This window comes from Pelophylax lessonae (assembly GCF_965119305.1).
Source record: "Pelophylax lessonae genome assembly, chromosome: 1".
Taxonomy (NCBI): domain Eukaryota; kingdom Metazoa; phylum Chordata; class Amphibia; order Anura; family Ranidae; genus Pelophylax; species Pelophylax lessonae.
In genome coordinates, this window is record NC_138768.1 from 202,162,483 (window position 1) to 202,177,543 (window position 15,061).

General features: G+C 42.6%; 1 protein-coding gene across 1 annotated transcript in view; it reads right to left on the minus strand.

The window, feature by feature from the left end:
• Positions 1-14,611: 14,611 nt before the first annotated feature.
• The window catches only part of ALDH7A1 (aldehyde dehydrogenase 7 family member A1), a 59,785-nt gene continuing 59,335 nt past the window's right edge, over positions 14,612-15,061 (minus strand). The window contains exon 18 of the mRNA XM_082272817.1: positions 14,612-15,017. Within this exon, the coding sequence (XP_082128943.1) occupies positions 14,963-15,017 (55 nt within the window). The 3' untranslated portion in view covers positions 14,612-14,962. The remainder of the gene's footprint in view (positions 15,018-15,061) is intronic.

Genomic DNA, 15,061 nt, shown 5'->3' on the forward strand with positions numbered 1-15,061 from the left:
AGGCTATAAGAAGATTGCCAAGACGCTGAAAATGAGCTGCAGCACAGTAGCCAAGACCATACAGCGGTTTAACAGGACAGGTTCCACTCAGAACAGGCTTCGCCATGATCGACCAAAGAAGCTGAGTGCATGTGCTCAGCATCATATCCAGAGGTTGTCTTTGAGAAATAGACATATGAGTGCTGCCAGCATTGCTGCAGAGGTTAAAGTGATGGTCTGCATGGCTGTCGTCTCAGAAGGAAGCCTCTTCTAAAGGTGATGCACAAGAAAGCCCACAAACAGTTTGCTGAAGACATTACTGGAACCATGTCCTGTGGTCTGATGAGGCCAAGATAAACTTATTTGGTTCAGATGGTGTCAAGTGTATTTGGTGGCAACCAGGTGAGGAGTACAAAGACAAGTGTGTCTTGCCTACAGTCAAGCATGGTGGTGGGAGTGTCATGGTCTGGGGCTGCATGAGTGCTGTGAGCTACAGTTCATTGAGGGAACCATGAATGCCACATGTACTGTGACATACTGAAGCAGAGTTTAAGCCCCTCCCTTCAGAGACTGGGCCTCAGGGCAGTAGTCCAACATGATAATGACAACAAACACACCTCCAAGACGACCACTGCCTTGGTAAAGAAGCTGAGGTTAAAGGTGATGGACTGGCCAAGCATGTTTCCAGACCTAAACCCTATTGAGCATCTGTGGGGTATCAGTGTCATTAGGGTAGAGATTGGTGTCAGTAGGGCAGTGGATGGTGTCAGCAGTTTTTATTTTTATTATTTTATTTTTTAAAAAATGTTTAGGAGCCTCAGGCTTTGATGAAATATCAGGGGGTCGAAACAGGGGAAATATGCCCCACACAGGGTGATTACGGTGTGCCCAGGCACACCCTGTGCACACATCCATGGTATAGAGAGAGAGGAAGGGATGAGGGAGCAAAGAGCAGTGCGACAACTCTAGTTTGCATTGGGGCTAAGTCCTTCAGGTATACAGCAGAACACCAAATACCAGAAAAGTCAGCAGGCTTATATTGGTAAGAGACCTAACTTGTACCTGATGTTTATTTACAGAACTTCCCTTCCCTTAGAGGGGGTAAAAATATGGGTTAGATAGACTGCAATATAATGTATATTCTGCCTTGCTCATATAGAGGATCAAGGAGCCCCGAAGATTTTGAAGTGGTCATGTGTACAATTAAGGTGGGCTGTTAATCTCTCCATTCACATTAGGGAGCAAAGTTAATTTAACAATTATGGTATAGTGGGAATAGTGGATGATTAAGTGTGTGCATGGCTTAAACAAAACAGTGAAGTCAAGTCTTATAGACACAGAAATATAATCCAGGTAGGAGCGAAAATAGAGCTATTTTGAAAGATTTGTATAGCCAGCCATACATGGATCGAAATTCAGCCAGTGCAGCAGGGACCAGCCAGATTTTGATTCGTGTATCAGCAGGCTGGTTGTAAATGGGTCAATCTATTGATTGACTTATGTACAACCATACTTTTGGAAAAGCAAGGTCATTTTGAAATTGATGGCAGCAACATGTCTCAAAAAAGTTGGGACAGGTTCATGTTTACCTCAGTGTAGTATCCCCTCTTCTTTTCAAAATACTCTGTAAATGTCTGGGAAATTAAGGCGCGTACACATGATAAGAAAATCTGTAGGGAAAATTCCTCCGATGACCGATCTGCCGATTTTCGGATTGTTAGTATGGTGCTTTCGACAGCCAACTCCGACTTTTCGGCTGACAAAATCCTGATGTGCAGGCTATATAATTTTTGTCGTCCGTAATACAACGTCCGATTTTCATCCCATTAGTACAGATTTTGATGGAAAAAAATCTTAAGAGCAAGACTAGGCATGCTCAGAGAAGAAAGAACACATACAAAGCAATCCAACACATGACATCACTTCTGAAGTAGAATTCTGTCGTACGGGAAAATCGTATGAAAATAACCTCTTCCCTTTCCACATCAGACTAGCATGCCACAAAAAACGGATGACAGATCGTTCGATAATCTGATCGTGGGCTTTAGGCCAGTTGCTGGAGTTTTGGGAGAGAAATGTTTTCCCAGTGTTGCCTGATATAGAATAACTACTCAATAGTCCCGGGTCTTTGTTGTTGTGTTTTTCATTTAATTTCAAGATTGGTCTGGACTGCAGGCAGACCAGTTAAGCACCCGCACTCTTCTACTACAAAGTAATGCTGTTGTCATAGATGCAGTATGTGGTTTGGCGCAAAGCCTTCCCTGAAAAAAGCCTCACCTGGATGGGAGCATATTCTGCTCTAAAACCTAGATATATATTTTAGCATTGACAGTTCCTTTCCAGATGTGCAAAGAAAGAAAAAATCCTATATGCCTCACATCACTACAAAACCGGTGTGTGGAGAGTAAAAGCCTCAGCCCAGGATCCATCCAGACAACCCCCACCCCCAATGTTTTTTAGCCCTGCCCACAGGACTTAAATCATGGGGATTATCATAATTAAACCCCGTGGATGGGGTGAAATGCATTCGGGGGGTGGTCTGGATGGAGCCCAGGCTGAGGCTGTTTCGCTCTCCATACACAAGTTTTATAGGATTTTTCTTTGCATTGGTATCCATGGAGGTGGGATGAGCTCCGTCCTCACCTGCACTCCCAGGGGCTTATTACTGAATAGAACCCATTGGAGCCTCGAGCAGTACCTGTAATTTGGTATTGGTTTCCAGGTGTGCAAGCTGCCCATTCTATACGCACTAATGCACCCCCATACCATTAGAGATGCAGGCTTTTGAACGGAGCGTTGACAAGCCAGAAAGTCTCCCTCCCCTTTAGTTCGCAGAATGCAGTGCCCATGGTTGCCAAATGGAGTCAAATTTCGATTCGCCTGACCACAGAACAGTTTTCCACTTTGCAACATACCATTTTAAATGAAAAGACAGCAGTGTTTCTAGGTCTTGTTCAGATATGGCTTCTTCTTTGCATGATAGAGCTTTACCTTGCAATTTTGGGTGGCATGATGAACTGTGTTCACAGACAGTGATTTTTGGAAGTATTCCTGAGCCATGTGTTTTGGCCTTATCCTTTGTGCACAGTGATTTCTCCAGGTTTTCTGAATCTTTTGATATTATGTACTGTAGATGATGATATATTTAATGACTGCAATTTTATGTTGAGGAACATTATTCTGAATTGTTTGACACTTAAGGTGCAAATTTTCACGAATTAGCAAACCTATACCTATCCTTACTTCTGAGACACTTTGACTCTCTATGATGCTCTTTTTATTCCCACTCATGTTACTGTCCTGTTGCCAATGAACCTAATTGGTTGCAAAATGTTTTTCCTTGTTAGTACAACTTCCTTTGCCAGCTTTTTGTTGCCCTATCCCAACTTTTTTTCAGACATATTGCTGCTATCAATTTCAAAATTACCTCATTTGGTTTGTTAAAATGGTGCATTTTCTAAATTTAAACATTTGATATGTTTACTGTTGTGAAGAAAATATGGGTTTATGAGATTGCAAAAAAATTGCATTCAATTTTTATATAGATTGTAAACAGCTTCCCAACTTTTTTGGAATCTGGATTGTACAATAGTGGGAGGGATACACACTGAATGTGGATGGGGGAATTAAGTCAATTTTCTTTTTTTTTAATCTGCTGGTGTATGGCCAGCCTTAAGTCTCTCCCGCAACCAAGGACTAGATGTTTAAATGCAGCCTTCCAGCAACACCCAACATGAGGGTAGCTCCACCAGACATGAAGCACCTTGCCTTTGGGCACCAACAGCAAGGAGAGGTCATTAGCAAATGCTTATGAAGAGTATAAGGACATTTGTACCTTGTATTAATATTTTAAAGCCTTTTCTTCTTGTTCTGTGATAGTTCTAGTAAGCTTTTGTGTAAAAACAAATGCCTTCAGTCTTTCTTTTTCAGGGATATAGGTCTCTAATGCCCCATACACACGTGCAGATTATCTGCAGACTTACCAAAACCATATAATATGAGGTCAAACCTAAACACTTTCAATTTGTATGCAATCCGGCAGGCCCTTGCACTACATAGAAAAGGTAAGTCTGCAGACAAAAGTCTGCAGATAATCTGCACGTGTGTACAGGGCATAACTCACGTTCCCACTGTGCAATATAGTAGAGGTTACCATTCAGTCAGTAAGAGTGTCATGGGCAGGGGTCAGGCTCCAAATCCAGTAGCTAAAACAGTGGAGATGCTCGCACCAACCAACTGGATAAGTAGACAAGCAGGTAACCCTGGCAGATGACGCAGGGTCTAAATACTAACTGGTGTTCACCAGAGCTCCTACTGTTGGAGAAGAGTTTTGAATCACTCGCAGAAATTGTTCTTTTGGCTTAGTTGTGGCAATAAACGGTGTAACGTCCCCACAATAGAGACAGAAGTTCTCCGAATGTCATTTTTCTTTCTCCTGAGGAGAAATGGATTTCCTAATGGCATCAACCTGCATAGGTGCGGGAGCCTTAGAATGTAAAGAAACTTTTGCCATTCCCAATCTATCCTTCCTCCTTTGTGTAATGCCTCGTACACACATTCAGATAATCGGACGACTTATCGTTCGCATTTTGTTGCATGATACTAATATCGAATTCAAAATGCATATAAACGTAGGATTTTTTTCATACGCTTCTGGGAAAGCTTCCTGGCTGCGTAGCTACGTATCAGATGGTGCAAAACAAAAACAATGGCAGCCAGGCTTTTTCTTTGCTATTTTAGTGTTTCTGAGCATGAGCGGTCTTTGTCGATCGATTTTTAGCAGACGCATACTGTACTGATTAAACGATTGTCGTTCGCTAGGCTATCGTAAGACAGAAGTTTTCGTGTTTGTCCCTTCAGATTTTGTTGGACGAACTGTCGTGATCGGCTGTTAAAAGCTGTGTACTAACGATCAGATTATCGTGCGATCAAGTCGAAAGCGATTATTTTCGTCCGATTATCTGAACGGGTGTACGAGGCATTAATCTCTGATCAATTAAGCTGTATAATTGGATGAAAGCCTCAAGCTCATTAGGAGTCTCTACTCTGGTGAGCTCATCTGTTACCTGTTCAGAGAGCCCTTGGTGGAACTGAGAAAAAGCTCTGCTTGGTGCGAAGTGGTATCCGAAAAACTCGATTCATCGCAGTCAAAATTATTCAGTGTGGTGCGGACTTGTTCTACATAAGGGAAGGCCAAAGCTAGGGCTTGCTCAGTCAGGAGGTTGGTAACAAATACCTACTTTTCCTCAGAAGTAAATGCAGAGGGTTACATTTTTAAATATATGTGACACTGATTAGGGAACCCTCTGTAATGGCTGCGATCTCCATTGAACCTGAGTGGTAGATGCATACACGTGTTAGCATTATCACGGGAACATAAGTCCAGCAATTGCTTTTGCAGAGCGTGGATTTCTTCCTGTTGCCCTTTCACCATACTTTCCAGTTTTTATTTTTAGGTAACACCAAACTCCTGCAGCTCTGCAATTTGCCCCCCAAAATGCCACAGCATTTGCTATAGCAGCCTCCATGGTTAGGCCAAAATTATTCTGTCACGGTTCAGTAGTCAGGCTCAGAGTCCTGTAGCTATTGCAGTGCAGAGGTTTGCACCGACCAGCTGGATAAGTGAACAAGCAAGACATCCTGGCTGAAGACACAGGCTCACCTGAGGTGCAAGGTCTAATTGCTAACCAGTGTTCACCAGAGCTCCTGATGGTGGAGATTGGTTTTGATGTGTAATAATACAGATTGAGATCAAGCAGAAGCATACTCGAGGAACAAGCCAAAGGTCGATAACAAGTGGCAACAAAGGTAGAGATGGCAACAGGAGTGACAAAAGCGAGATATTGGCTGGAGAGAGCACAATAATATGCCAAACAGGAAGTGTATAGACATGGCTTAAATCAGGAAGTTCATGGGAGGAACAAAGAGTTCAGGGTTCACAAAAAACAAGACATAAAGCAAGGTAGTCTTAAGCCTCGTACACACGTACCGATCGTCCGTCTTTTGTCTCGTGTCTGTTGAAAACTGCAAAAAGACTGCACACGAATTTTGTCGGCCAACAACAGCCGACTGCAGAAGTGATGTCATGTGATGGTTAACTTTCCTTGTCTTTTTTCTTTTCTGAGCATGCCCAGTCTTGCTAATCTGCTGTCTGTCGGCCAAAATCTGTACTGACTGGCGAACAATCGGCCGTTCTGGTGTTGGCCAACAAAAATTTTAATGCTTGGCCAACAAAAATTTTAATGCTTGCACGACAGATTCTGTTCGGCCGAAAATGCGCTGTCGGAAGCATCATACTAACAAGCCTACAATCGGCCGATCGGTCGTCGGCCGAATATTTACGGCCGACAATCGGTACGTGTGTACGGGGCATTGGCAATCAGGCACGGCGCTGTCCAGCAACTCTGGCTCAGCAAAAAGTTACTGCCAGACATAGCAGAGGTCCCAGATTCAGGTTCAGATCCTGACAAAGGGATCATAAAGGAATAATAGGTGTTGGATGAGGCCACATAATGTTGACAATTCTTCACAGGCTCCTGAAGGAAAATATAACAAATGCATTTTTTTTTTTATGCAAAAATATGTGCATTTATAATTTTTTTTTTGTAAAAGGTGAATTATCCTTTAATCACAGTAAAGTTTTTTTTTTTTTTTTATCTACAGGCGCCCCCCATAGGCAAATTTTGGGGAAAGCATGGAGTTTTTAAAAAAAAAAAAAAAAAATTGCCTATCAAATACTGTAATTTTACTTTCCTGATGAAACTCCATGGCAGCATACGTTTAGGCAGCTCCGCCCTCGCTTCCTACCCCAAAGGATCCAACTCCCATAAATTGTTAAGGCTGAGCCAATGGCTGCATTCTGTAACTAGTGTGCTTACGAAGTAGGGTAGTTACAGATTTCAGTAAGGTATAAGACCTGCCTTTACAGCCACTTTACGTAAGAGCATTTAGTTCTTTAACGCGTTTCAAAGGCATTGTACTCACCCAGATGGGGTGCAGCAGGGTATTAACCGCTCTTTTGCATGAGGGAAAGAAGAAGTAGTGGTGGGGGCCAAAGAGAAGCAACCTTAGGACTTATGCCAGATGACCGTCATACCACATTTACTTCTTGATGCAAAAGTATGGGGAACTATACAGTTCTGCTAGAACACAATCTATACCTCCCAGCTTTTTGAGATGGGAATGAGGGAAACCTATTAGCAAAAGTATGTAGGTATAGGACACACTCCTTGCCACTACCCCTTAAAAGAGAATTATACAAAAAAAAAAAAAAAAATGATTGTTTAAAATTAACAAGTGCTTTTTTTTTTTTTTCCAACCACGGCCATTCCTTTATACTGACTTTTGAAATATACAAATGCAACTTAAAACTGGATGAATTGTTTAGCACCATGAAATACTTTTTGAAAGATAAATAGTGCATTTTATAGAGCAGTGGTTCTTAACCTGGGTTCGATCGAACCCCAGGGGTTTGGTGGGTCAGTCTCGAGGGTTCGGCACACCCTCCGCTAGTACCATTTCGCTGTCAGGGACTATTTCTCCAGTTTCGGGCATGTCCTTCCGCTCCCGCTCCGCTCGCACTCGCAGCTCTCTCTGCCCCTGGCTCACTCTCACTGCTGGCTGTGCAGCTCGGCTCCCGGCGAATCAGATCCAGCCGGAGCCGGCATTGCCCACTGTGGAGTGGTGGGGGGAGGGACTGTCTGGGGGAGGGACTAACCCGTGCAGCGGCCGCCTAGCGCAGCGTGGGAGAGAACCACCAGGCCAGGCAGCCGCAGCAGCAGAAGAAGCCAGCAGGTGAGAGGCCAGAGAGCCAGTGGTGACAGTGGTGCTGCAGCCTGCAGGAGGAAAACCTAGCCTGTGATAGGGAGTCGGGACACAGGTGAAAAAAAGGTAGGACTGGAGTAGTACTGGCTGTACTAGTCTAGTGACTGTCTGACTGACTGTGTGAGAACACTGAGAAGACTATGTAAAGGGGATCTATTTTATGGGGAACCTGGCCTGCTGTAAGGGGGGAGATCTAAATGGCGGACGGGACCTCACCTCACCCTGGCCTGCTGTAAGGGGGATCTATATGGGGGACCTCACCCTGGCCTGCTGTAAGGGGGGATCTATATGGGGGACCAGGTCCCCCATGTAGATCTCCCCTTACAGCAGGCCAGGGTGAGGTGAGGTCCCGTCCCCCATATAGATCTCCCCCCTTACAGCAGGACAGGGTGAGGTGAGGTCCCGTCCCCCATATAGATCCCCCCTTACAGCAGGCCAGGGTGAGGTGACATGAGACATGACAATGACATGAGAGTGGCACTTGCCAAGATAAAGCCACGCATTTCTGAACTGGTCTCTGAAAGACAACAGCAGAAGTCACACTAATTTGCAGTAAATATTAATTATTATGTTTTTGTGTGAAAATCAAGTTTTAATGGTTTTGTTCTTAATGGTTTTGTTCATTTTGTGCACCTATGTATAAATATATACCAAAAATAATATATACCTATGTTTTGAATTTGAAAAAATCATATTTTATTTTTCCAATTAAGAAGGGTTCGGTGAATGCGCATATGAAACTGGTGGGGTTCAGTACCTTCAACAAGGTTAAGAACCACTGTTATAGAGGAAAGGAACAGAGGGACTTTGTTTCAAATCAGGGACAATCCCTCAAAATCAGGGACAGTTGGGAGCTATGCACAATCCTCCACAGGAAGTTTTATAGTTCTTTTAAAACAGCCTCCGTTTCTGTGAAAGAGACTTTGTCGGAGGATGAAATTCGATACAGATGACTCAAATAACAAGATGATGATGTTCCAGAAGATAATTTAATTTTCATACAGAAACAGTCTGTTTTGTTTTGCATAACATTCTTAAAGCCCTTATGCAAGAGTGGAAATTTCCACAATAAAAAGTATGGTATTGAAGTATACAGTATCTCACAAAACTGACTACACCCCTCACATTTTTATAAATATTTTATTTTATCTTTTCATGTGACAACAGTGAAGAAATGCCACTTTGCTACAATGTAAAGTAGTGAGTGTACAGCTTTTATAAACAGTGTAAAATTTGCTGTCCCCTCAAAATAACTCAACACACAGCCATTAAATGTCTAAACCGCCGCTGGCAACAAGAGTACACCCCTAAGTGACATTGTTAAAATTGGGCCCAATCAGCCATTTCCCCTCCCTGATGTCATGTGACTCAGTGTTACAAGGTCCCAGGTGTGAACGGGGAGCAGGTTTGTTAAATTTGGTGTTATCGCTCTCACTCTCTCATACTGGTCCCTGGAAGTTCAACATACCACCTATGGCAAACAACTTGAGGATCTGAAAAAACAAAATTGTTGCTCTACATAAAGATGGTATAGGCTATAAGAAGATTTCCTGAAACTGAGCTGCAGCATGGTGGCCAAGACCATGCAGTGGTTTAACAGGACAGGTTCCACTCAGAACAGGCCTCGCAATGGTCGACCAAAGAAGTTGAGTGCATGTGTTCAGCGTCATATCCAGAGGTCGTCTTTGGGAAACAGACATACGAGTGCTGCCAGCATTGCTGAAGAGGTTAAAGGAGCGTGGGGGTAGTCAGGCTGTCAGTGCCCAGACCATACGCCGCATACTGCATCAAATTGGTCTGCATGGCTGTCGTCTCAGAAGGGAGACTCTTCTAAAGAGAATGCACAAGAAAATCCGCAGTTTACTGAAGACAAGCAGACTAAGGACATGGATTACTGAAACCATGTCCTGTGGTCTGATGAGACCAAGATAAACTTATTTGGTTCAGATGTTGTCAAGTGTGTGTGGCTGCAACCAGGTGAGTAGTACAAAGACAAGTGTGTCTTGCCTAGAGTCAAGCATGGTGGAGGGAGTGTCATGGTCTGGGGCTGCATGTAAAGTAGTGAGTGTACAGCTTGTATAACAGTGTAAATTTGCTGTTCTCACAAAATAACTCAACACACAGCCATTAATGTCTAAACCGCTGGCAACAAAAGTGAGTACACCCCTAGGTGAAAATGTCCAAATTAGGCCCAATTAGCCATTTTCCCTCCCCGGTGTCATGTGACTCATTAGTGTTACAAGGTCTCAGGTGTGAATGGGGAGCAGGTGTGTTAAATTTGGTGTTATCGCTCTCACTCTCCCATACTGGTCACTGGAAGTTCAACATGGCACCTCATGGCAAAGAACTCTCTGAGGATTTGAAAAGAAAAAAAATCATTACTTTACATAAAGTTGGCCTAGGCTATAAGCAGATTGCCAAGACCCTGAAACCGAGCTGTAGCATGGTGGCCAAGACCATACAGCGGTTTAACAGGACAGGTTCCACTCAGAACAGGCCTTGCCATAGTCGACCAAAGAAGTTGATTGCACGTGCTCAGTGTCCTATCCAGAGGTTGTCTTTGGGAAATAGATGTATGAGTGCTGCCAGGATTGCTGCAGAGGTTGAAGGGGTGGGGGATCAGCCTGTCAGTGCTCAGACCATAAGCCACACACTGCATCAAATTGGTCTGCATGGCTGTCATCCCAGAAGATAGCCTCTTCTAAAGATGATGCACAAGAAAGCCCACAAACAGTTTGCTGAAGACAAGCAGACTAAGGACATGGATTACTATAACCATGTCATGTGGTCTGATGAGAAAAAGATAAACTTATTTTGTTCAGATGGTGTCAAGCGTGTGTGGCGGCAACCAGGTAAGGAGTATAAAGACAAGTTTGTCTTGCCTACAGTCAAGCATGGTGGTGGGAGTGTCATGGTCTGGGACTGCATGAGTGCTGCCCACACTGGGGAGCTACAGTTCATTGAGGGATCCCTGAATGCTAACATGTACTGTGACATACTGAAGCAGAGCATGATCCCCTCCCTTCGGAGACTGGGCCGCAGGGAAGTATTCCAACATGATCACGACCCCAAACACACCTCCAAGATGACCACTGCCTTGCTAAAGAAGCTGAAGGTAAAAGGTGAAGGACTGGCCAAGCATATTTCCAGACCTAAACCCTACTGAGCATCATTGGGGCATCTTCAAAAACGGAAGGTGGAGGAGCACAAGGTCTCCAACATCCACCAGCTCCATGATGTAGTCAGGGAGGAGTGGAAGAGGACTCAAGTATCAACCTGTGAAGCTCTGGTGAACTCCATGCCCAAGAGGGTTAAAGCAGTGCTGGAAAATAAATGGTGGCCACACGAAATATTGACACTTTGGGCCCAATTTGGACATGTTCACTTAGGTGTGCCAGTGGTTTAGACAATAATGGCTGTGTGTTGAGTTATTTTGAGGAGACAGCAAATTTACAATGTTATACAAGCTGTTCACTCACTACTTTACATTGAAGCAAAGTGTCATTACTTCAGTGTTGTCACATGAAAAGCTATAATAAAATAAAATAATTACAAAAACGTTAGAGGTGTATATATATATATATATATATATATATATATACACATACACACACACACACACACACACACACATATATACATATACACACACACACACACACACACACACACCTCATTCAAAGGGTTTTCTTTATTTTCATGACTATGAGTCACATTTCAAGAGGTAGTCACCTGAAATGGTCTTCCAACAGTCTTGAAGGCGTTCCCAGAGATGCTTAGCACTTGTTGGCCCTTTTGCCTTCACTCTGCAGTCCAGCTCACCCCAAACCATCTTGACTGGGTTCAGGTCCGGTGACTGTGGAGGCCAGGTCATCTGGCGCAGCACCCCATCACTCTCCTTCTTGGTCCAATAGCCCTTACACAGCCTGGAGGTGTGTTTGGGGTCATTTTCCTGATGAAAAATAAATGATGGTCCAACTAAACGCAAACTGGATGGAATAGCATGCCGCTGCAAGATGCTGTGGTAGTCATGCTGGTTCATATGCCTTCAATTTTGAATAAATCCCCAACAGTGTCACCAGCAAAGCACCCCCACACCTCCTCCTCCATGCTTCACGGTGGGAACCAGGCATGTAGAGTCCATCCGTTCCCCTTTTCTGCGTCGCACAAAGACACGGTGGTTGGAACCAAAGATCTCCAAATTTGGACTCATCAGACCAAAGCACAGATTTCCACTGGTCTAATGTCCATTCCTTGTGTTCTTTAGCCCAAACAAGTCTCTTCTGCTTTTTGCCTTTCTTTAGCAGTGGTTTCCTAGCAGATATTCTACCACGAAGGCCTGATTCACACAGTCTCCTCTTAACAGTTGTTCTAGAGATGTGTCTGCTGCTAGAACTCCGTGTGCCATTGACCTGGTCTCTAAGCTGAGCTGTTAACCTGCGATTTCTGAGGCTGGTGACTCGGATGAACTTATCCTCTGCAGCAGAGGTGACTCTTAGTCTTCCTTTCCTAGGGCGGTCCGCATGTGAGCCAGTTTCTTTGTAGCGCTTGATGGTTTTTGTGACTGCACTTGGGGACACTTTCAAAGTTTTCCCAATTTTTCGGACTGACTAACCTTCATTTCTTAAAGTAATGATGGCCACTCGTTTTCCTGTACTTAGAATTTATATTATGGCAAGAAAAAAGCCGCTAACAGTCTATTCAGTAGGCTGTGTATCCACCTGACTTCTGCACAACACAACTGATGGTCCCAACCCCATTTATAAGGCAAGAAATCACACTTATTAAACCTGACAGGGCACACCTGTGAAGTGAAAACCATTTCAGATAACTACCTCTTGAAGTGTGACTCTACAATTTTCATAGTCATGAAAACTCTGAATGAGAAGGTGTGTCCAAACTTTTGGTCTGTACTGTGTATATATATCAATGAGAGTTAAACAAAATGCCAAATTTTGGGTTGTCACCAGAAGTAAATGAGAAATCTGTCAGTGGGGGGGGGGGGGGGGGCACTATATTTTTGGTGGTTGCTATTGGACAGGAAGTCATGGGAAATCTCCCCAATGATGCAGATGGCCCCAAAAAAAAAAAAAAAAAAAAAAAAAAAAAAAAGACAGGGGTTCTAACTCTCCTTTACTCTATCCAACAAAAAAAGTTTTGCCTTAAGGTACACTTTAGGTTATTTACCCTTTTAGCCATAGGTTATGCGAGAAGAAACCAATTACCAGAAAAGTTGATTTTTATTTTTAAACACACAATGTAGTAATATGATGTCCTTTTATCATATTTGTTTTCAGGGCTTCAAATCTACACAAGTAAAGTTAAAGCGTAACTCCACTTTTGTTTAGGAGGAAAAAAAAAGAAAAATTCCCCTCCGGGTGATCCATGTACATTTTAAGGATTATATCAACCTTTGTTGCATATTCCTACCTTTTGTTATTTTGAAGCAATCACTGTACATCCTGTGATAAATTATTAAACCACTCCCTTTAGACCCACTCACCAATTAACTGTGCAGCTGCAGAGCACTAATGAGGAAATCTGCTGGGCCTGCATCCCTTTAGACATATTCCTATTGGGAGTAACTAACCAAAAATTTAATTTTTGTTCTAGGGGGATGCCTGAAATCTGACTTGTATTCTCAGGCAGGCCAAACATGGGTAGAATTTCAAATATCTTATCTAAGAATTTTTGTTCGAATTTCACACCATTAGTGGGCCGCAGCAACGGTCGATTTTCATGCGGGCATTGAATTTGAAAAAAAAATTCTGAAAAAATAAAAATTTCCAACATGCCCAAACGATTTTCTAATGAAAGATGGGAGAATGGCATGAGAAATATATTGAAAAAGAAATGCGCATGAGTGCTAGAGAAGAAAATTCCCAGAAAAAGATTCCCAGCCACAAAATATCTTTTCTGTTGCAATATGAGGTGAAATTGAAGGCTTGATTGGTCAAATTTCTAAATCCATGGTGGCACCATCGAATCACAAAAATTATGATTTTCACAAAGAAAATTCTTTAGAAATTGGACCCATGGTTTAGGCAGACTTCTGGGAAAATTGGTTAGCCAAATCACACAAGCAGAAAAGGATGTTTATGGGGTGTGGTCAGTACACATTCTGTGTACAAAGCAACTCTAATGCATTGCATTTTCAGAACATTACAGCGGCTGCAGGTTTAAAAAAAAGGAAAGGTAATTTTTAATAACATTCAATTACAATATGACTTGTTTCGCAATTGTATACGCTATATTATTTTTTCCCCACGAAAGTGGAGTTACCTTTTAAAAGTAAAAGGCAAACATTTTTTTTTTTTCATTTTGGATAGAATAATGGAGTTTTATAACCAGTGTCAGTTTTTTTGCCATCCCATAGTGTCTCATTGGGGAGATTTCCCTTCACTTTGTCCCGTAGCCAAAACAAGATGCGAGAGGAAATCCTCCCAAAGAGAATCCCAGGATGTCACCAGAACTGGTGTCCTCCATGGAATATTTCACTTCTATTACTGTCTCTACTGACAACTCAATATTTGGCATTTTATTTAACTTCACTTTTGATAACGGTAAATAGGACAAAGAGTGAATTTCCCCAACAGGGGGCGCAGACAGTAAAAACTGACAGATGTTCTAATCCCTCTCTATTCTATCCAAAAGATGTTGCCTTTAGGTACACTTAAGATTCTATCGCGCACACACAAAGAATTTCTAGCATTGGACACTACACTAAAGTAGTTTATGCATTGCTCAGCTAAATTCCAAAGACAAATCACACATAAGCAGTTTTTTTTTTTTTTTTTTTTTACTAAACAAGTACAGTACAAACTTTGTGTCAGCTCCAGAACATAAGGCTTTGTTTCCATATCCAGTGTTCAGCTGCTAAAACATTAATGACCACAGACACAGGAGATGCTAATTTTCAGCAGCCTGACAGGATCCTCTGTGAATGTCTGCTGTAGCAACGGTGACACAGTCTGTCTTCTGTAGTGAAAAGGACAATTTCTTTTTGAGTAATGAACACTTTTGCCATATTTTATTAGGGAAATTCCTCATTGTGAAGGGAGGAAGTCGTAGTTTCATATAAATGTCTGCAATCTGCAATGATTGACCTGGATGCTTTCCACCACATTGTTCTGTAACTAGACAGCCCCCTAGTGGACATTTACTGGAACTTTATGCCTTGTGCCAAGGGCAAATTCTTGCTGTAGTTGATGGTACTGAAATGGAAAACATATGATCACTTATTGAGACACTTTTTAAA